General features: G+C 49.0%; 1 protein-coding gene across 1 annotated transcript in view; it reads right to left on the bottom strand.

The window, feature by feature from the left end:
• Positions 1-23,774, bottom strand: part of trrap (transformation/transcription domain-associated protein) — a 168,782-nt gene that overhangs the window by 87,934 nt on the left and 57,074 nt on the right. The window contains 14 exon segments of the mRNA XM_055651623.1: positions 1,603-1,749; positions 2,639-2,764; positions 3,768-3,981; positions 6,739-6,885; positions 10,910-11,020; positions 12,741-12,866; positions 14,336-14,494; positions 15,665-15,871; positions 17,384-17,650; positions 18,108-18,236; positions 20,033-20,119; positions 20,121-20,232; positions 21,226-21,407; positions 22,341-22,502. Coding sequence (XP_055507598.1) covers positions 1,603-1,749; positions 2,639-2,764; positions 3,768-3,981; positions 6,739-6,885; positions 10,910-11,020; positions 12,741-12,866; positions 14,336-14,494; positions 15,665-15,871; positions 17,384-17,650; positions 18,108-18,236; positions 20,033-20,119; positions 20,121-20,232; positions 21,226-21,407; positions 22,341-22,502 — 2,176 coding nt within the window.

The following is a 23,774-nucleotide window of genomic DNA, read 5'->3' as shown; positions in this document are numbered from 1 at the left end:
TTTTTCCTTCACATCTTTCCACCTGTATAAAAAAATATATTGGACCGCAAATCAAACTGACCTGCTGTTAAAAGCAAGACTGGTTATTACCAACAGGGGCACCGCACGATTGGCAGCCCCGCCAGCAGTCTGTTTGTTTTTTCGTCTTTTTTTTAATTTTTAGTGTGTGTTAAAAGTTTGTGTAAATGTTCTTCGGTTTGTTTTATGTGAGAGGAGGGGGAGGGGTCGGAGGAACATTTGTTTTCAGTTTCTTACCTTGCCGGAGATGCAATTAATTTTCAGATCGCATTCTCCGGTCGATCTGCAGCCTACCATCGATGGAGCTGGAGGCCTCCTCGGACTGACCTTGGGCCCCACCACGAGGCGTGGACTTGCATTGTAGTCGATCCCTTGCCTGGGATGGGTCCAACGCCTGCGGACTTTACATCGGGAGCTCGCAGTCACGGGAGAGGCCGTGGATGTCGGGAGCTACAACGTCGCGGAAGGTTCGACCAGCCCCGACGCGGGGTCCGATCGTCCGGCGCGGGGGAACAGACATCCCCCCGATGCAGGAGCTAATTGCCTCGTCGTGGAGGGCCCGAACGCTGCCGGCTACGAGAATCACGATCATCCCGTCAACAGAGGCCTCGAGGCCCCCGACCGCGGGAGAACAAAGGGAAGAGATTGAACTTTTTGCGCCTTCCATCACAGAGAGGAATGTGGAGGAGTCACTGTGATGGATGTTTATGTTAAAATGTGTTTCGTGTGTTCCGTTGCTTTTTATGCGTATGATTGACTTGGCAAATGAAATTCCTCGTATGTTGCAAAACATACTTGGCTAATGAAATATTATTGTGATTGTGATAGATTGTTTAGTTCAGAGCTACAGCGTGGAAACAGGCCCTTTGGCCTCCCGAGTTCACGCTGACCAGCAATCACCCTTACACTAGTTCTACCCTACACACTAGGGACAATTTACAAATGTCAATTAACCTACAAACCTGCACGTCTTTGGGATGTAGGAGGAAACCGAAGCAGCTGGAGAAAACCCACACGGTCACAGGGAGAACATGCAAACTCCGTACAGACAGCACCCGTTTGCAGAATCAAAACCTGGATTCTGGCACTGTGAGGCAGCAGCTTTTACCCGTTGCGCCACCATGCCACTCTCTGCTGTAAGCTCAGGAGCTGAATGACATTTTTATCCCATTCTCTGTGGAATTGCATTCAATTTTATTCCAACAAAGTAGCAAAATTAAAATAAAAGTGAAATGTAGCAGCATTACTAATGATAGACACAAAAACCTGGATTAACTCAGCGGTTCAGGCAGCATATCTGGAGAAAAGGAATAGGTGACGTTTCGGGTCGAGGCCCTACTTCAGACTGAGAGCCAGGTTTCTCTCCCTCTCTTATCACCTCTTCCACAGCCAACATCAGTGCCGGCTCCGATTTGTTCTGAATCTTTTCATACCTCCTGTTGCCCTCCCCACTGACTCTCAGTCTGAAGAAGGGTCTCGACCCGAAAAGTCACCTATTCCTTTTCTCCAGAGATGCCACCTGACCAGCGTTCTGTGCTTATCTTCAATGTAAACCAGCAGCTGCAGTTCCTTCCAAGGCATTACCTGTGCTAGTTTCCGATGCCCCGGGAGTGGTCTGTGGGTTGAGATGATCTCTGACCATCTTCTGGAGGGAGCGCATGAAGACAGAGATGAGGCGGTCGATGTAGCTGGGGTTGTTGCTGCAAGCCGACTTCAGGATCATCAGTGTACCTGCATGGTTTAAAGATAAAGATAAGAAGCCAAAACATTTCAGACAAGCTCAATAAAACAGGGTCCACCCACCTCACCTTCAATAGGATATGGCCCAGCGAAGCACAGTGGCGCAGCGGTAGAGTTGCTGCCTTACAGCGCAGGGACCTGGGTGCGATCCTGACTACGGCTGCTGACCGTACGGAGTTTGTACGTTCTCCCTGTGACCGCATGGGTTTTGACCGGGTGCTCTGGTTTCCGCCCACTTTCCAAAGGTGTGCAGGTTTGTAGGTTAATTGGCGACGATAAAATTGTAAATTGTCCCTAGTGTGTAGGATAGTGCTAGTGTACGGGGTGATCGCTGGTCAGCGCAGACTCGGTGGGCCGTAGGGCCTGTTTCTATGCTGCATATACTAAAGTATAAAGTTCCTAGTGTGTAGGTTAGTGCTAGTGTCCAGGGGTGATTGTTGGTCGGCACAGATTCGGTGGGCCGAAGAGCCTCGTTCTGTGTTGTATCTCTAAAGTCTAAAATTAAAGAGTCCTTCAACCAGCCAGTAAACCCCCATTAATACTTTGCAAACGACAAAGGCTGCCTTTTGTTTGTGAACGCTGGCTCTTGTGAGGCTGCATTTGGAGCACTCTTTTCAGCTCTGGTCTCCCTGCTGTAGGAAGGATGTCATTCAGCTGGAAGTGCAGGTGGAAAGATTTACAAGGATGTTTCCAGTACTCGCGGTCCTGAGCTAGGGGGGTAGGTTAGGTGGGGCATTTTGGTCGGCACAGACAAGTTGAGCTGAAGGGCCTGTTCCACACCCCCACTGTACGACAATGACATGCACTCCGCAAAAATTGCATCTCGCCTTAAAGCTTAATTAGGAGAAAGAAAGGGTTGCTGTTGCTCTGCACGACTCACCAAAGAGCTGATTGGGATTGGCATTGGTTGCTTTCTCATAGTTAGTGAGGCCTTCGTAAATGACTTTCCCCACGGCCGCGTAGAGGCATTCCAGCTCCTCGTACTTCGATGCCACGCTCGACGTGCCTGGGTGGGGTTAGCGAGGAAGGTGACACTAGCAACGTGTGGCATCAATATGGCGCCCATCCCCTTAACCTCCCGAAGGCCCCACCCCGGCCACGCTCCTTCACTCCACCATCCACATCTGCCCCTCACTCCAGCACACCGATTATCTCCCTCCCTCTCTCTTCCCGCCCACTCTCCCCTGGCCCTCTCTCCTTCGCCTCCTCTTCTCCCCGTCCGGCTCTCTGCCGCACACAACTGCCCCCGCCCCACCCCTTACACCTTCTGTCTCTCCCCTCCACACATCCAGCCATCCCACCGCGACTCTTCCTGCCCTCCAGCCCATTCTCTCCATCACTTCCAGTGCTCTCCCTCCAAACTCACCCAGCCCTCCCTCCAACCCCCATTCTATCGCACCCCCTCCCCCCTCTCCACTCCCCGATCACCTCTCTCCCCCACACCACTGGCCTTCACACAAACACCACCCTCCAGCCCTCTCTCCCCCAACTCCCCCAGTCCTCTGTCTCCCCATTGTCGCAGCTCTCACATCATCCCCACTGCTCCAGCCCCTTCTCTCTCCTCTTCAGGTCCTGTCCCTCTCCCCACATCCCCTGGCCCTCTCTTCATCTCCACACCCGCCTTCAGCACTCTTTCTCCCCAAACTACTCCGGACCGCTCACCCCCCCCATCCCCCGGCCCTCTCTCTCACCCCCCCCCCCCCATCCCCGGCCCTCTCACCCCTCACATCCCCCTCCTCCCCCCCCCCCCCCTCCCCCCCCCCCCCTCATCCCCCCTCTCCCCCCATCCCCGGCCCTCTCTCCCCCCCCCATCCCCCCGGCCCTCTCTCACCCCCCCCCCATCCCCCCGGCCCTCTCTCACCCCCCCCCCCCCCCCCGGCCCTCTCTCACCCCCCCCCCATCCCCCGGCCCTCTCTCACCCCCCCCATCCCCCCGGCCAGCTCTCTCACACCCCCCCCCCATCCCCCCCCCCCCATCCCCCAGCCCTCTCTCACCCACGTGCGACGTACTTGGCTCTGTGGGGAAGACGCTCATCAGTCGGGATAGCAGGGTGTGGACGGCCCGAAGGACTTTGTTGTTGCCGCAGGTCATGCAGGCCGCGATCCCCCGCTGCAGCGGCTTGAAGCTGCTGAGGATTGCTGGCGACTGGAGCACGGTGAGGAGGAAGCTCAGCACCTCCAGCCCCGTGCAGATGTTGGCCATGTTCGCCTGGTTGGGCTGCTCCTGAAACAGGCATGAAGTTGATTATTGTAGAAACAAAGAACTGCACATGCTGGTTCATACACAAAGTGCTGGAGTAGCTCAGCGGGTCAGGTAGCATCTCTGGGGAACATGGGTCGGGTCGATACCTTTCTTAAGGCAGCGCGTCTCCTGGGATATAGAGACGTTGGTGTGCCTTCATGATTGTCGCAACAATGTGGTTGGTCCACGAGAGATAATTGGTGATATCAGCACCAGGGAACAAAGCTTTCAGCCATTTCCACTTTACAATTAACAGTAAAGTGCCTCCTTGTGTCTCCTTAAAACTAGGTGATCGCTGGTCGGTGCGGACTCAGTGGGTGAAAGGGCCCGTTTCCATGCTGTATCTCTGAGCTAAACTAAAGTCATCAGGTCTGTGTAGATAGCAACTCTCTATCGCTCCCTAAAAGGACTTCTCTCAAATTATTTCTTTTTTTTAAATTACATGCAATTTCACCTCATCAAATGTCAATTATATGGCACTAAATGTCCTGCAAAATCAAAGCCTTCCTCATCTAACCTACGTCTGAGTCTACACTCCGCATAAAAATGCATTAAATGTTCAGTCATTTCTGCAGTGTGCATCACGCCCCTTGATTACAGCGACCACTCATGCAGGACAACTATGCAAACTGAACTAATACCATTTAGGAAATTCACTGTGTACGGCGTTTATTTCATGGCTGAGCTGAATCGAGGGGTTGACTTTAAGATTATAAAAATCAGAGCAAATCTGAAGGCAGTATCCTTATCCTGCCAGTCTGAAGAAGGCTCCAGACCCGAATCGTCACACATCCTTTCTCTCCACAGATGCTGCCTGACCCGCTGGGTTACTCTAGCGTATTGTGTCTATCTTTTCCCTCAAGTTCTTTTGGTGCGGAGGCCACGTGATTGGGTATTTTCAAAGCAGAGATCAATAGGCTTGTGATTAGTAAAGGCGTCAAAGATTATAGGGCAAAGTCAGGGAGATGGGGTTGAGACTGGGCGGCACGGTGACGCAGCGGTAGAGTTGCTGCCTTACAGTGCCAGAGACCCGGGTACGATCCTGACTACGGGTGCTGTCTGTACGGAATTTGTATGTTCTCCCTGTGACCGCGTGGGTTTCTTTGGTTGCTCCAGTTTCCTCCACACTCCAAAGATGTACAGGTTTGTAGGTCAACAGGCTTCTGTAAACTGTCCCTAGTTTGCACGATAACGCTAGTGTACGGGGTGATCGCTGGTCAGCGCGGACTCAGTGGGCTAAAGGGCCCGTTTCCACGCCCTAGCTCTAAAATCATAACTCTAAAGGAAAAGATAGATTGGCCATGATCGAATGGTAGCACAGACACAGGGGGCCGAATGGCCTAATTCTGCTCCTCTGTCGTATGAAATATCCTGCGCTGAATAGCTCATGGTTTGTGTCAGAGGAGATCAGGTAGTATCAGGGGTGCAACTGGTAGAGCTACTGCCTCATAGCTCCAACAACCCAGGTTCCATCCTCACCTCTAGTGCTGTCTGTGTGAAGTTTGAAAGTTCCTCCTGTCACTTTCCTTTGAGTTTCCTCCCACATCACAAAGAGGTGCAGGTTTGTAGATTAAATGGCTTTGGCGAAATTGTAAACTGTTCTTACTGTGTAGGATAGTGCTGGTGTACGGGGGGGGAGGGGGAGGGGGGGATCACTGGTCGGCACAAACTTGGTGGGCCGAAGGGTCTGTCCCCTTGCTGTATTTCAGTCTGGGTGTATGTTCAACTCCCTCATGCAGCCCACGGCTACAGCTACAACTGGTGACGCTGCTCCACATATCTTAGCCTGTGATCCACACTGCATCGATTTCCCACTCATTCCCAATCCAACAGAGGTTTGTAACCTTAATGTTCTTTAAAGTAATAACCCAGGTTAATTTATCTGCAGTGTTCAATATTCAGGGAGGATAATCTCTTTAGCTTTTAATCTTATAGTGCAGCAATTTGAGCTTCCATGTATCAAAACGTAGTTGCACCTATATTATTGATTGCTTGAAAAATACAGCATGCAAACAGGGCCCTTCGGCCCACCTAGTCCATGCCGACCGTCGATCACCCGTTCACACTAGTTCTATGTTATCTCACTTTCTCATCTACACTCTGCATCCTCCCTACAATTTACAGAGGCCCATTAACCTACAAACCCACACGTCTTTGGAACATGGGGAGGAAACCTGAACACCCGGAGGAAACCCACGCGGTCACAGGGAGAGTGTGTAAACTCCATACAGGCAGCAGCCGAGGTCAGGATCGAACCAGGGCCTCTAGCGCTGTGAGGCAGCAGCTCTACCAGTTGCGTCACTGTGCTCTTCCTAATGGGTAGTCCCACAAGAGAGAATATATTTAGATATTATCTATGTCAGGCTGGAATGTATCTCGGCTGCAAGATAGAATGATTAAACATACAAATAGTATGATTAAACATACAAATAGGACACAAAATTATGGAGTAACTCAGTGGGTCAGGCAGCAACTCTGGAGAAAAGGGAAAGGTGATGTTTGGGTCGAGACCCTGCTTCGGACTGAGAGTCAGGGGAGAGGGAAACTAGAGGTATGAAAAGGTTCAAAACAAATCAGAGCCGGCACCGATGACCAAGGAACGATGGAGCCCACAATGGTCCATTGTTGGCTGTGGACGAGGTGATAATGAAGGGAGCTGTGGAAGGGCTACAAATAGTACAGTATGTTGCTCCCCGAAAAGTCGCTCTCTGCAAGATTAACTGTTTGCAAAATTCATACCACTGTCATCAGCAACTTGTCAAACCACTGAAGCTTCAGTTCAGCTTTTGGCCACACGTCGGATCGAAGGGCCATCTTCAGGAGGCTGACACATCGCCTGGACAACATTTCCCCCGGTGAGCCCGCTGTGTTGGAGGAATCGTTCACCTGGGAATCAAACACCACATGTATCAGACAGAGCTGAAAGCAACTGCATCTCACATACCACTATCAACAGCGAGAGAGTGGTCCTGATCTACCATCTATCTCATTGGAGGCCCTCGGACTATCTTTAATCACTTTATCCACTGATCCCCTTTAACCTGTATCCGTACATTGTGGACAGCTCAATTGTAATCATGTATCGTCTTTCCACGGACGGGTCAGCACACAACTGAAGCTTTTCACTGTGACAATAAACCAAACTTTAACTGAGATCACGCAAAGTCTATCCTTCCTTATTACGTCGCAAGAAACTAATGCCAAATTGAATTTTTCTTTAATCCAAGGAAATGATCACAATATTTTTAGCATTGACAGCATCTGCAAGCGAAGGAGCGAGCTATTGGAGAAAATAATTACCTAGCATGATAACCAAGCAATCTTAGTTTCATTTAGAGATACAGCGGGGAAACGGGTCCTTCATGGAGAGAGTTTAGTGTCATGTGTCCCAGATAGGACAATGAAATTATTGCTTGCTGCAGCACAACAGAATATTGTAGGCATAAATACAGAACAGTTCAATATACACATATATAAGAAGATAAAGTGGAATAGGCTGTTATAGTTCAGAGTTTGTTTGATGGTGAGTTTAATAGCCTGATGTCTGTGGGGAAGAAGCTGTTCCTGAACCTGGATGTACCAGATTTCAGGCTCCTGTACCTTCTACCTGATGGCAGCAGAGAGATGAGTGTGTGGCCAGGATGGTGTGGATCCTTGATGATGCTGGCAGCCTTTTTGAGGCAGCGACTGCGATAGATCCCTTCGATGGTGGGGAGGTCAGAGCCGATGATGGACTGGGCACTGACTGGTCACAACTTTGTGCATTCGTTTCCGCTCTTGGACGTTCAAGTTGCCGAACCAAGCCATGATGCAACCAGTCAGTATGCTCTCTACTGTGCACCTGTAGAGGTTCGAGAGAGTCCTCTTTGACATACCGACTCTCCGTAATCTTCTCAGGAAGTAGAGGTGCTGATGTGCAGGGCCAGGGGTGGTGGTGGAGGCAGATACAATAGTGGCGTTTAAGAGGCTTTTAGATAGGCACATGGAACTGCAGGGAATTGAGGGATATGGATCACGTGCAGGCAGAGATCAGTTTAAATTCAGGTCATAAGATCATGTGATCGGAGCAGAATTAGGCCCTTCAGCCCATCAAGTCTACTCCGCCATTCAATCATGACTGATTTATCTCTCCCTCCTAACCCCATTCTCCTGCCTTCTCCCAATATCCCCCGACGCCCACACTAAACAAGAATCTATCTATCTCTGCTTTAAAAATATCCATTGACGGCCTCCCACAGCCTTCTGTGGCAAAGAATTTCACAGATTCACCACCCTCTGACAAAATAAATTCCTTCTCATCTCCTTCCTAAAAGAACATCCTTTAATTCTGAGGCTGTGACCTCTAGTCCTAGACTCCCCCACTAGAGGAAAAGTTAGGTGAGAGGAAAACTAGAGGTATGAAAAGGTTCGGAACAATTCAGAGCCGGCACCGATGACTCAGCAGAGGTGGAGCCCACAATGGTCCATTGTTGGCTGTGGAAGCGGTGATAATGAAGGGATACAAAGAGTGAAACTAGCAAGACGACCAGGGTGGGGGGGGGGGGGGGGTGGGAAGGACACAGAGAGAGGGAAGGCAAGGGTTACTTGAAATTAGCTAAATTAATATTCGTGTCAGCTGCCCAAGCAAAATATGAGGTGCTGTTCCACCAATTTGCGATTCCTCACTGACGTTCCCAATTGGAAGTCACTAGGAATGACAAGCAACAAATTCTCCCTACCTCCAAAGATGGGAAATTAATAATGAAGGCTTTAAATCTCTCACCCTGCTCACAGTAACCATGCATATAAATGGAATCACTCTGAAATGTTGTGGCTGCTGATATCTTCCTCACAGCTTGATCCACAAGTGGCACTTGGATGGCGGAGAAAATAATCTGGTGTTTTCGCTCTCCCTTTCTGACTGAACAACAGACTACTTTGTACACAATATCGCATCAATCTTAATTCGCAGCAGCAGCCAGGAAACTGTGGTTTAACATAGTGCTTAAAAGACGGTTCATCTTGTGGTGCCGTGCTGCTGTGAAGGGGCGCTGCTGGATTATTAATGCAGGTAATGTATATCAGTACATCGATCTTGACGACAGAGTCCTTGAGTTCCATGGCTTTCTACAAGAAAAGTACTTTACACATGCGATTACTACAATTCACCTCGACCCCATTGCTGAGACCTATATCCTGCACTTTGTACCTTCATCCTTTGTTCTATCCATTGTACATGAGTTTAACTTGATTATATCTATGTATGGAATATGGATGTGTTTCCCTTTGCTCCACCTATTTTTAGGTTAGATTTAGGGATTACAGCGGGAAAACAGGGCGATCGGCCCACCGAGTCCATGTTGACCATCAACCACCATTCACACTCGTTCTATACTTTCCCACTTTACAGAAGCCAATTAACCTACAAGCCCATACCGACATTCAATCACCCATCTACTAGTTCTGGTAGAGAATTCGGTAGAGTTGCTGCCATAAGGGCCTGACCCACTTAGGCGATTTTTTAGGTGACTACAGGTGACTAGGCTGTTGCCACATGGACACCGGGGTGTCGCCTGTATGGTCATGAATGGTCTCCATAGTCACCCAAAGAGTTGTAGTGTCTTTCTGGTTGCCACTGGGTTTTCAACTTGTTGAAAATTTTTCGCCGACAGTGGGTCGACTTCACCCGACGTAGGTGCTGTCGTAGGTTGTCGCCAGGTGATGCAAGTTGTGACCGGTGCAGACTTTGGTGAATTCCATTGGCGGCTACCTACGTAGACTACAGGTACCGGCGACTAAATTGTCTTCAGTTGTTGCCGACCGGGTCATAGCTTCGCGTAGCTTGTCGCGGGTGGACGTAGGTTGATTCGGTTGTCGTAGGTTGTCGCCTGTGTGGTCGTAGGTTGGCGTAGGTGGATGTCCTAATGGGCCGCCGGTTGTGGGTAGCTTGTTGTAGACATTGTCGTAGGGGGAGATTTTCAGAGACCTGCTACAACTATGACAGTCGGCCAAAAAATCGCCTAAGTGGGACATCCCCCCCTACGACAATGTCTACAAAAAGCTACCAGAGACCCGGGTGCAGTTGGTATGTTCTCTCCCTCTGACCGTGCGGGTTTTACCTGGGTGCTCCAGTTTCCTCCCACACTCCAAGGACGTGCAGGTTTGTAGGTTAAGTGGCTTCTGTAAATTGTCCCTAGTGTGTAGAGTAGTCCTAGTGTACGGGGTGATCGCTGGTCGGTGTGAACTCGGTGGGAGGAAGGGCCTGTTTCCACACTGTATCTCTGAACTAAACTAAACCAAAGTACTTTAGACTTGTAGTTACCATAATTCACCTCTACCCCATTGCGGACATTGGACTTTATCTCTGGAACTGATGCGCTACAATGCTGAGAACTGTATTCTGCACTCTGTGTCTTCCCCTTTTCTTTATCCATTTTTAGTTTAGTTTAGTTGGGGCACGGTCTGTATGGTGTTTGCATGTTCGCCTTGTGACTACATGGGTTTTCCCCAGGTGCTCTGGTTTCCTCCAACACTCCAAAGACGTGCCGATTTGAAAGTTAATTAGCTTCTGTAAATTGTAAATTGCACCTGGTGTGAAGGATAGTGTACAGGGTGATCGCTGGTCGGCACACACTCGGTGGGCCGAAGGGCCTGTTTCCAAGCTGTATCGCTAAAACTAAACTAAATGCCAGAGGGTCAAGAAAGGAGAAGAACTGGTGTTAGAAAAATAATTATAATCGGGTATGTAGATAGAGGTCAGCTCCAGCACTTTTTGTGTCTCTTTGGTATAAACCAGCATCCGCTGTACCTTGATTCTACTAATTATCACCCTGTAATATGTTCACATTCATTCAGGTCGTACCTCAGACCCGACAGTGCGGAACAGCTCTTAGATGAAGCTAAAAGTGGAACCACAAAGTGCAGCCATTACCTGACAAGCGATTCTGATGAGGAAATTGACGACGGTGTCAGTGTGCTGCTTGTCAATGGGCTTTGAAAGCAGGTGATCAGCTCCAGTCAGTGACTGGCTTCGGCCAAATACCTGTCAACGATAAAAGAAAATAATAGCTCGAGGCTATTTCTGCGACTAGATACAAATTTCAATGCTTAGAAAACCAAATCCATCAGTCACAACTTAGTGAAACGACCTGCAGAAAGAAGGTCTCTGCCAGTACAGTGAGATGCAGGACCCTGGGGAGTGTTGTGGAGCAGGGGGGATCCAGGAGTGCGGAGTTCCCTGAAAGTGGCGTCACAGGTAGATAGGGTGGTCAAGAAGGCTTTTGGTTCATTGACCTACATCAGACAGGGGAACATGCATAGAAGAAGGGTCCTGAACCGAAAAGTCATCCATCCTTTTTCTACAGAGATGCTGCTTGACCTATTGAGTTATTCCAGCACTTTGTGTCTATAAACCAGCATCTGCAGTTCTTTATTTCTACGCCAATGAGTACAGAAGTTGAGATGTTATGTTACAGCTGTACCAGATGCCGGTGAGGTCGCATTTGGAGTATTGTGTTCAGTTTCTGTCACCTTCTATGTTATTTAACTGGAAAGGGTGCAGAGCAGATTTAAACGGATGTTGCCAAGCCTCAAGGGCCTGAGCTACAGGGACACATTAGGCAGGCTACGACATTATTCCTTGAAGTGCAGGAGGCTGAGAGGGGATCTATAAGATGGTAAATCTTATAGATCCGTGATGGTAAACCTCTATGTGGTAAATCATGAGGGGAATAGATAGAGTGAGTACATAGTCGTTTACCTAGAGTAACTAATCATCTGTTACCAAGATGAAATCAATTTTAAGACCTGAGGGCGGCGCGGTGGCGCAGCGATAGAGTTGCTGCCTTACAGCGCCAGAGACCCAGGTTCATTCCTGATTACGGTTGCTGTCGGTACGGAGTTTGTACGTTCTCCTGCGATTGCCTGGGTTTTCCCCAGGTCTTCCGGTTTCCTCCCACACTCCAAAGATGTGCAGGTTTGTAGGCTAATTGGCTTTGGTAAGAATTGTAAATTGTCCCTGGTATGTGGGGATAGTGCAGGTGCATGGGGCGATCACTGGTTGGCATGGACTCGATGGGCCGAAGGGCCTATTTCCGCACTATCTCTGAAGTCTAAAGATGCTCGAAATATCTTCAGACTTTAGGGAGATACAGCACGGGACCAGGCCATTTGGCCCACTGTGTCTATGCCGACCGGCGATCACCCCATACCCCACACACTAGGGACGATTTACCAGTTTTACAAACCCGCACAAGTTTGGAGTGTGGTGCACCCGGAGAAAACCCATGCGGTCGCAGGGAGAATGGACAAACTCTATACAGACAGCATCCTTAGTCGGGATTGAACCTGCGTCTCTGCCGCTGCAAGGCAGCAACTATACTGCTGCGCCACCGTGCCACTCTCGTGGCCATAGGCCAATCACTGGAAATATATTATGCTGGAGTAACTCAGTGCTTTGCGTGCTTTTCGTAAACCAGCATGCATCTGTAGTCCTTGGTGTCTGCTGAAAATATATCGGCAACTAGAATTTCCCAGCGAGACCAGGGAGATGAAATGAACTTTAATACTGTTTGAAAGTCGCCATAAATGCTGTTTTGCAAAATCCAACCTAACATCCAAAGCTTCACCTGTGGAAGTTCCCCAATAATCCAAAAGTCAACATCACAGCCCAATGTGACAGGAAATGCTTGCACACATCTAATAGGACAGAAAATTGGATTCCACAACGTATTAAATCCAAGTCGCGTCTGGGCGCTACTCACATTTCCAGCATTTGTCCGGAGACGCTTCACATCCTGGGCGGAATCCATGGACAGACCACGTTTCACGTTGCCGTTGGCAGCACTGGTTCCCTCTCCACCACCATTCATGTCAGGGTCGGACTCAGGCTATGGGGGGGGGGGGGGGGGGGGGGGGGGGAGTAGGGAGAAGAGACAAAGGTCAAGATGTGTTTTAAGGTGCTGGCTCGATGGGCCGAATGGCCTCCTCCTGCACCTAATTTTTCTAAGACCATGAAACCAAAAGACATATTACCAAATGTAGACACGATGTGCTGGAGTAACTCAGCAGGTCCGGCAGAATCTCTGGAGAGCATGTATAAGATCATAACAAAGAGGAGGAGAATTTGGCCATTTGGCCCATTGAGTCGACTCCACTATTCAAACATGTACATACTCTCCAACCCCTTTCTCCCGCCTTTTCCTCATACGCTGTAACACCCGTACAAATTTCAGGGCATATTGTCATATGTCCCGAAACGAGACAATAAAATTCTTACTTGCAGCTGTTTTCTTAACACAGTACTCAGTAGATGCCACAATAAACAATAAAAACGTTGGAATAGATTTGTAAAAAATAGTGCAAAAACAAAAGCAAATCCATAGTCCCTAGTGCAACCAAGACAGTTTGTGGTTGGGGGTTTAGTTGGAGGTCGGAGTGTTCAATAGTCTGATGGTTGTTGGGAAGAAGCTGCTCCTGAACCTGGAATTTAGTTTTCAGGCTCCCAGCAAAAATATTCAATGGCTGGATGATTTTAATATCAAAAAAACGTTGCATAACAAAAGGGTGGTGGGTGCTTGGAAAGCGCTGCCAGAGGTTGTGGTGGGGCCTGATCCAATCATGGCATTTGAGGCTTTTGTACAGTCATATGGATACACAGGGAATGGATGGATATTGGCTATGCACAGGCAGACAAGAGTTGGTCATGTTCAGCACTGATATTGTGGGCCGAAGGGCCAGTTCCCATCCTGTACTATACTAATGATCTATGATCTATAGCAAGCTATATTTATATAGTGTAAAAGATAAAGTGCTGGAGGAACTCAACGGGTCAGTCAGCTTCTGGGGAGGGAATGGACAGGCAACGTTTTGTGTCATAAACCTTCTTCAGACTGACAAAAGAAACACAATTCAATACCCAAGAACACTAAATGTATGTTACTAACTGCTCTTTTTTTAAAAGCTGGAATTTAACATTATACATTGAATTGCTTTCAAAGACGGGGCCATATATGTAGCATGTTTGCTTTCTCGCCAAAGATGGACACAAAGTGCTGGAGTAACTCAGCGGATCAGGCCGCGTCTCTGGAGAACAAGGATAGGTGACATTTTGGATTGGGACCCTTCTTCAGACTGATTGTAGGGTGGAGGGGCGGGAAACTGGAACAGGACAAAGCGTGGCTCTGTATCTTCCCCATGGCTCTATCAATATTGTTCTTGAGTTCGAGTTGATTGAATCCAATATGTGACCTGTCCATTTTGGATGACCTGTTCCACTGAGTCACTCCAGCACTATGTGTCTATCTTTGGTATAAACCAGCACCTGCAGGTCCCCATTTCCACGTCCTTGCTTTCTCACCTGCTGGTCTTTGATCCGCTGCAGCTCCCACTTGATGACGACTTCCGCCAGATCGACGGCCAGCTTCCGCTGCTCGATGGTGACGCTGGGCGTGAAGCCCAGGCGCTGCATGGCGCTGACCATGTGCTGCACCAGGTGGTGTCGCACCGGGAAGTAGACCTGAACAAAGACGTCACCCTTGACACAGTCACCATCACAAACCGTGCAGCAGGCAATACACAGGGCAACAGGCTATCAGGCAACTGAACCATCCTCTCACCAACTAATGAGCGGTCCTGACCTCCCATTTACCTCATTGGAGACCCTCGGACTATCTTTAACCGGACTTTATGGACTTTATCATGCACTAAACGTTTAACCTGTATCTGTACACTGTGGACAGCTCAAATTGTAATCATGTACGGTCTTTCTGCTGACTGGATAGCAGGCAACAAAAGCCTTTCACTGTACACGTGAGAATAATTAACTAAATTAAACCACAAACAGGAGAAAGGGCTCCAAGATCTACCTCTTGGGCAGCGCAGTAGCGAGTGGTAGAGTTACTGCCTTACAGCACCAGAGACCTGGGTTCGATCCCGACCATGGGTGCTGTTGGCACAGAGTTTATTCATTCTCCCTGTGACCGTTTGGGTTTTCTCCGAGTGCTCCGGTATTCTCCCACACTCCAAAGACGTGCAGGTTTGTAAGTTAATTGGTTTCTGTAGATTGTCACTGGCATGTATGATAGAATTAGTGTATGGGTGATCATAGGTCGGCATATACTCGATTTACCAAAGGGCCTGTTTCCATGCTGTATCTCAGAACTAAACTCTCGTAGGTTACTGTTTAGTTTAGAGAGTGGAAGCAGGCCCTTCTGCCCACCAAGTCCATGCTGGCCATTGATCACCCATTCACACTTGTTCTGTAATATCTCACTTTACAGAAGCCAACCCACCTACAAATCTGCACGCCTCTGACATGCGGGAGGAAACCGGAGCACCCGGACGAAACCCACGCAGGTCACGGGGAAAACATACACACTCAAGTCAAGAGTGTTTTATTGTCATATGTCCCGATGGGACAATGAAATTCTTACTTGCTGCAGCACAACAGAATATGTGAATATGTAAACATTGTACATAATGGACGAAGGGACAATAAATAAAAAGTTAAATAAATAACAAATATAGTGCAATCCGTACGGACAGCTCCCGAGGTCAGGATCGAACCCGGGCTCCCTGGCGCTGTGACGCATGACAATGGACAATGACACCTTGGCCAGTCTTAAACAATTCATGCACTTTAATTGGATCACGTCAGAAACGCACTAGTCTTAAAATTGGCACTTACCCTGAAATGCTGAACAATCAGATGCAGGATATGGACCAACTGGGGCACCGTGTACCCCTCCTCCACGATGATTTTCCGTGTCCAATGAGTAAGCATCTGATGCCCGTCTTCCATTCGAGCGGGAACAGCCGGAGTGAGAATGGCCATCGCTTGCCTCACCACCAACCGAGCCTCCATGGCGTGGGCTTTCAACAGACTCAGGAAGACCTGTGGAACATTGCGTATGAGCCTTAGCGTAGGAATCCTCGGCCAGACAATGAGTCAGAACAAGTTTCCCTCAAATTCATCAAATAAAATTGGACACAAAATGCTGGAGTAACTCAGCGGCTCAGACAGCATCTCTGGAGGACGAGCATAAGATCATAAGCCATAGGAACAGAATTAGGCCATTCTGCCCATCGAGTCTGCTCTGCCATTCAACCATGGCTTATCTATCTTTCTCTCTCAACCTCATTCCCCTGCCTTTCCCCCCCACAACCTTTGACAATCAAGAACCTGCCAATCTCTGCTTTAAAAGTCCCCAATAACGGCGTCCACAGCTGTCTGCTGAATTCCACAGATTCATCACCCTCGGACTAAAAAAATTCCTCCTCCTCTCCATTCTCAAGGTACATCCTTTTATTCAGAAGCTGTGCCCTCTGGGCCTAGGCTCTCCCACTAGTGGAAGCATCCTCTCCACATCCATTCTATCTAGGCCTTTATTTTGGAGCATAGGAGTCCGAGGTACAAGACCCTATTAAGTTGTACAAGATCATGTACAAAAGTATATTCTTGCACTCCATATCTTCCCGTTTGCTCCATCTATTGTACTTGAATTTGTATTGTATTTAGGTACGTTATTATTTGACCTAAGAGATGCAAAATGCTGGAGTAACTCAGCGGGTCAGGCAGCATCTCTAGAGTCCCTTTTCTCCAGAGATGCTGCCTGACCTGCTGAGTTCCTCCGGCATTTTGGGTCCATCTTCGGTGTAAACCAGCATCTGCAGTTCCTTCGTACACTTATCTGACTTGATTGCATAGCATGTCACACAAACCTTTTCAGCATCCGTCGGTACACACACGGCAACAATAAACCTACCCGCAAGAAACAAACCTACCTATAAACCTACCGGCCTCTAACCCACTCCCAGATATCTGTTACAGACACAAAAAGCTGAAGCAGAACAGGCAGCATCTCTGGAGAGAACTAATGGGTGAAGTTTTGGGCCGAGACCCTTCTTCAGTCTCCAGATATCTGTTATGGCCCTGTCCCGCTGTACGAGTTCATTCCAAGAGCTGCCCGAGTTTGCCCTGAATTGAACTCGAAGATTTACGGTAATGGCCGCTCGTCAGTACTCGGGGCTCTCGTGGACATTTTTCAACATGTTGAAAAGTCTTCACGAGTCTTCCCGAGCTTACCTGCCGTTAGCAAGTCTTCCCGAGTACCTGCCGTTAGCGTTACGAGCCGCTAAGAGACGTCCCCGAGCTCCGACGTACCCACTACGTTCATTCTCCATGATTACCACGAGCTCTTGGAATGAACTCGTACCGTGGGACAGGGCCATGATTCTGTATATAAACCCTCCTGAAACTATTCCAGCCTGTAACCTACTCCCGGGGGATGTGTTATTCTATATATAAACCCTGCCAAACCCCTGGTTGAGATCCTAGCCTGTAACCCACTCATGTTAAACAACGTTTTGCACCATACCTCGGTGCACAGGGCAATAATAAACCCACCTGCAAGACGATCTTTTTATGGATGGCAAACTTGGCGATGATGTGTGCGAGCAGCAGATGGCCGCTGTACTTGCAGGCCGGGTCCACGCAAGTCTTGGAGAGCAGGCAGGGCCAGGCGAAGGTCATCAGGCGCCTCAGCTTGCTGTTGCGGCTCTTGTTGTTGTCGTGGATGTGGTGAGGGGCGTGCTCCACCAGCAGCGTGGCGAACTGCAGCAGGTAAATCCTCAGCGCGTCCAGCATCTCCGCGTGCTTCTCCGGGTCCAGCACCTGGGGGCGGGCGGGGAGAACATCGACACATTCACCGACTGACGGATCATAGGGAAGGGGCGGGCACGGTGGCGCAGCGGCAAAGTTGCCACCCTATAGGGCCAGAGACCAGGGTTCGATCCTGACTGATGGATCATAGGGAGGGGCAGCACGGTGGCGCAGCAGTAGAGTTGCCATCACTTTACAGCCTTACAGCGCTTGAGACCCGGGTTCGATCCTGACTACAGGTGCTGTTTGTACGGAGTTTGTACGTTCTCACTGTGACCATGTGGGTAGTCTCCTGGTGCTCCGGTTTCCTCCCACACTCCAAAGGCATGCAGGTTTGTAGGTTAATTGGCTTCAGTAAAATTGTTAATTGGCCCCAGTGTGTAGGATAGTGCTAGTGTACAGGGTCAGCATGGACAAAGGCCCGTTGCCGCGCTATATGACTTTATGACTCTATGCTCGACCATCTTACCTTGGTGATGAAAACACTGGTGATACTTTCTGGGTTGTCTCCCTCAGGGTTCGGAGGCCCCAACAGTTGCTCCCCTTCTCCTTTATCAAAACTGGATTGGAATGCAGGGATCAAGATATGCTGCAAAGCCTGGAGAGGTACAACAGTAAAAATAGTCAGTACATATCCGCAGATCTGCACCATTGCATCATCTGTTTCGCAGCAGAAGAGTTGTGGATTTACAGCGCTAGAGACCTGGGTTCGATCCCGACTACGGGTGCTGTCTGTACAGAGTTTGTTCCTTCTCCCCGTGACTGCATGGGTTTTCTACGGGTGCTCCAGTTTCCTCGCACGCTCCAAAGACGTGTGGATTTGTAGGTTAATTGGCTTCTGTAAATTGTCCCTAGTGTGAAGGATAGAGTGTGCGGGTGATTGTGGGTCAGCATAGACTCAGTGGACCGAAGGGCCTGTTTCCATGCTGTATCTGTAAACTAAACTAAATGAAACTAATGCAAGTTGGAGACTTAAATATGCATGCACAATATGTCCGAAGAAGGGTCTCGACCCGAAACGTCACCCATTCCTTCGCTCCATAGAAGCTGCCTCACCCGCTGAGTTTCACCAGCATTTTTATCTACCTTCGACCTTTCCAGCATCTGCAGTTCCTTCTTAAACAATACGCATGAATGCACTTAATGAGGTCATTCGACTTTGTTCACATCCCAGCCTTTTAAAAAAAATGCAAGATATACATTTGTGGCTTTGTTTGGTCTACACTGTCATCCGATCATGGCTGATCTATTTTTCCCTCAATCCCATTTCCCCTGCCTTCCCTCCACAGACATTTGCGGCAACGAATTCCACAGATTCATCACCCTCCGGTTAAAGAAATTCCTCATCATCTTTATTCTAAAGGGTACGTTCTTTTATTCTGCGGCTGTGCCCTCTGGTCCTGGACTCTCCCACTCGTGGCGACATCCTCTCCACATCCACTCCATCTCGGCCAATGTTTCAGATCAGGACACTTCTTCAGGCCAGCATTCGCACTTCCTTATGCTCGGCATATACCTCATTTATCTGCATTTTAATTGCACTTAAAACTTTATTACTGATTTGATGTGCAAAGATATCCTCAGGAAATGTTCTTTCTTCTCACATTTTACAGCAAACTAATTAACCCTGATTGAAAAGGTCATTGTGTGCTACCACAGTGAAATCTGGGGACACTGATATCATACCAGAGGACACAGATTTAAAAGCCAATGGCAAAAGATATTCATAACATTGTAACACATAGAAACGGGCGCTTTTAGCTCAACTCATCCATGCCGACCATTTCTTTCGACTACACTCTGGACGATACAGGCCCTTCGGCCCACCGAGTCAGCGCCAACCAGGGGTTACCCCAGACACTAACACTGTCCTACACACTGGGGACAAATTACAATTTACAGAAGCCAATTAACCTACCAATCTGAGGTACACAAAAATGCTGGAGAAACTCAGCGGGTGCAGCAGTATCTTTGGAGCGAAGGAAATAGGCAACGTTTCGGGCTGAAACCCTTCTTCAGACCCTTCTTCTGACCCTTTGATTTTCCAGCATCTGCAGTTCCTTCTTAAACCTACCAATCTGTACGTTTTCAGGATGTGGGAGGAAACCAGAGAACCTGGAGAAAACCCATGGGGTCACCGGGAGAACATACAAACTCCTTACAGGCAGCACCCGTGGTCAGGATGGAGCCCAGGTCTCTGGCAACTACGCCACTGCATTCTACTCTGATATGGATCCAACAAATGGGCAGACTTTGACTTCAGTCTGAATCTAAATACATCGTTCCACTCGGTTCCACTTGGACTCGGTGGGCTGAAGGGCCTGTTTCCGCGCTGTATCTCAAAACTAAATTGAAAATAAGTACAGTTTCGACAGCACCGCAGGCAATAGTCACCTTCGCCTTGAGTTCATCTCCAAAGTTTGGGTCGTAAAACTCCACGAATCGGAAGAAAAGGGCGCGTTTCTGCGACACGCTGTAGTTTCTTGGGGATCTCTTCCTCCATGTACTCCTTGAGGAAGGTCATGTTGCTGAGGAAACGTCCGGTGAAGGCCCGCAGCAGCTGAAACAGCAGCTCGATCTCCGCAAAGTTACGTCTGGAGGGGAGGTGGATAGCAATCAATAAACTGGTCAATTTATCAGAAACAAACAACTACAGGTCCTGGTTCAGGCCAAAGACAAACACTAAGTGCTGGCGTAACTCAGCGGGTCATGTAACGCAGCAAGGGTGACGTTTCGGTTCCAACCATCTGACAACCAAGCCCCTCCCACGCCTGTGTTCACCTATTACCTGCTACGCTTTGTCTGCCCCCCTGCCCCCCCCCCCCCCCCCCCCAGCCTGTTGCCCCGCCCCCCCCCCTCTTCCAGCTTTCTGTTGCCCCCCCCCCCCCCCCCTATAATCAGTCCGATCAAGGTTCCCGATCACCTTTAGACTTTACAGATACAATGGGAAACTGGCCCTTCGGCCCACCAAGTCCGCACTATCCCATACACTTCGGGCAATTTATATATTTTAGCAAAGCCAATTAACCTACAACCTGTACGTCTTTGGAGTGTGGATGGAAACCAAAGTACCTGGAAATGGTCACAGAAAGAATGTACGAGATCCTTATCATGGCACCTTACAAAATGCATTACAATAGATCCACTCTTCATAATCCTTACTCCAACGGCACTAATGTTATTCACGCTGTTCCCTGTATCTGTACACTGTGGGTGGCTTGATTGTAATCATGTAGTCTCTCCGCAGACTGGTTAGTAAGCAACAAAGGCTTTTCACTGTATCCTTCACTGCTGCCATGTAGATAGGACTTTTTGGTGAATGTTTGTAACTGTCGGCGCCAGAAACGTGGCGATACGTGTAATGCTGCCTCGGTGAAGTCTGCTGTATGACCGTACCAGGTTGTATGTGTAACAAAGCATCTCACTGTCCCTAGGTACATGTGACTATAATGTACGACTGAATCATTGACTTGACCGTGACAATAAAACTGAACTCAAACTCTGTACACGTGCCAATAAATAAACTAAACATCTCAACATTAGGAGCAAACAGATGACTCTCTTTTGAGAAGCAGCGCGTCTCGTACTTGCAGTAATTCAGCAGGCAGAAGGCGAGGAGTTTGGGCTCCTTCCAGTGTGTGGCCACCATGCTCTCCTTGCGATGCCTCTCCTGGAAGGCCTCGCTCACCCACACCCGTCGCAGGTGGCTAACCAGCTGCTGCTGGCCGGACAGCCAGTGGCCATCGTTCTTCACGATGATGCTGATGATCTGTGGGACAAAGCAAGGCGCCGGTCAGAGGGCTGGCAGCACCGACGCACAGGAACCAAGCGCAGAACCCATCGAGGTTAACCAGAGAGAGGAAGAGAGGTTCATATGTTATAGGAGTAGAATTAGGCTTTCGATTTAGCACCATTCGCAGTGAGCTATCATTACACGAAAGGTCATACTTTATGCTCAGTAGCATGATAACTCTGCCGCCTCCGACTTGCATTAAATTATGTTCGTACGTTATAGGACCAGTATTATGCCATTCGGCCCATCATGTCTACCCCGCCATTCAATCATGGCTGGTCTCTCAATCCCTGCCCCACCCAAGTCACACCAGCTTTCCTTTCTCACCTAGCAAATGGCTAATGACGGCCCGTTTCCTTTATAATTGTTCCATCTCTCCATATTGTTCTCTGTATCTCTCGTTTCCCTTTCCCGTGACTTTCAGTCTGAAGAAGGGTCTCGACCTGAAGCGTCACCCATTCCTTCTCTCCAGAAATGATACCTGTGCTTCTGAGTTACTTCAGCATTTTGTGTCTATCTACGGTTTAAACCAGCATCTTCAGTTTCTTCTGACACATGGCTAATCTGTCTTTCCCTCCCAACCCCATTCTTCTGCTTTCTCCCCATAACCCCTGACACCCATTCTAATCAAGAATGTCAATCTCTGCCTTAAAAATATCCAATGACATAGTCTCCACTGTCGCCTGTGGCAATGAATTCCACCGATTCACCACCTTCTGACTAAAGAAATTCGTCCTCATCTCCTTTCTAAAGGTAATTCCTTACATTCTGAGGCTGTGGCCTCTGGTTCTAGACTCTCCCACTAGTGGAAACATTTATAAAACTGGAAGAGCAACATAGTTCAACGTAGCAAGCACATATCAGGGCGGATGCAGGGAGACGGCAGCAGACCGAGGAGGGTGTGAGCACCTTGATGGCTTGGAACTGGAGGTCGAGGCGGATGGTGCTGGAACTGGGGGAGCCGGGCCTGACGGCATTCTGTGCTCCGGGGAACAGCAGGTTGACGAAGCGCCCTGGCGTGGCGGCCAGGACATCGCGCAGCGGCTTGGCGTCTTTGTGCTTCAGAAAACTCTGCAAATATGGAAACATGAGAAGAAATTATTTGAATCTGAAAGAATGAAAGATTGAATCATTGAAAGACAGCCAAGAACAAAGGGGGGGTGAGCCACGTGCGGCGGCAGGCAGAAGGTACGACAGTTCTGTGAACTTTTATAACTTTGTCTGCACCAGAATCGAGACGCCTCTTTGTGTACTGACCGGGAGAGGTCTGCTGTATAATTTTATCAGGTTGTATGCAAATTACAGCTTGGAAACAGGCCCTTCGGCCCACGCCGACCACCGATCACCCGTTCATACTAGTTCACGTTAGAGAAACAGAGTGGAAACAGGCCCGTGGGCCCACCAATCGCCCTTACACTGGTTCTATCCCACACACTAGGGACAATTTACAGAAGCCAATTAGTGTGGGAGGAAACTGGAGCAACAGGAGAAAACCCACGTGATCACAGGGAGAACGTACAAACTCCGTATGGACAGCACCCGTAGTCAGGATTGAACCTGGGTCTCTGGTGCTATGAGGAAGCAACTTTACCACTGTGCCGCCACAATAGTACTTCTATTCTACTCAACAACATACCTCGGTGACTGCCAATCACCACCCCCCCCCCCCCCCGGACACTTATTTTTATTTATTCAAATCGTTTGCTATGTCGCTCTTCCAGGGAGATGCTAAATGCATTTTGTTGTCTCTGTACTGTACACTGACAAGGACAATTAAAATTGAATCTGAATCTATGTTATCCCAATATCTCATCCACTCCCCACACACGGAGGACAAGTTACAGAGGCCGACTGGCCTACAAAAACCAGCATGTCTTCGGGGTGCGGGAGGAAGCCCATGCAGTCACAGGGAAAACGTGCAAACTTCACACAGACAGCCTCCGAGGCCAGGATCCAAGCAAGATCTCTAGCGCTGTGAGGCGACAGCTCCACCAGCTGTGCCACCCTTGAAAACGCACAACTCCATAAGCGGTGGCGGAGTACTGCAGGGATGGGTGCTGGTTACTAGCAGTCCACAATCTCTATCAGTGACCCAGGGAAAACATAAATGTGCTGGAGGAACTCAGCGGGTCAGGCAGCATCCATGGAGGAAATGGACATACGGCTTTACCAGAGCGGGGTGGTGCAGCGGCAGAGCCGCTACCTTACGCCCCGTCCGTCCCACTTAGGAGACCGAAACAGCAACCTCTGGTGACCTTGCCCGCCATCCAAGGTTTCCATGAGGTCACCGGAGGTTTTGGTCACTCTCCCTAATGGTCTAAAGTGGTTTCCGCGTGGTCGAGG

This window comes from Leucoraja erinacea, chromosome 20 (genome assembly GCF_028641065.1).
Source record: "Leucoraja erinacea ecotype New England chromosome 20, Leri_hhj_1, whole genome shotgun sequence".
NCBI lineage: Eukaryota > Metazoa > Chordata > Chondrichthyes > Rajiformes > Rajidae > Leucoraja > Leucoraja erinaceus.
This window is presented reverse-complemented; position numbering and strand designations above follow the sequence as displayed.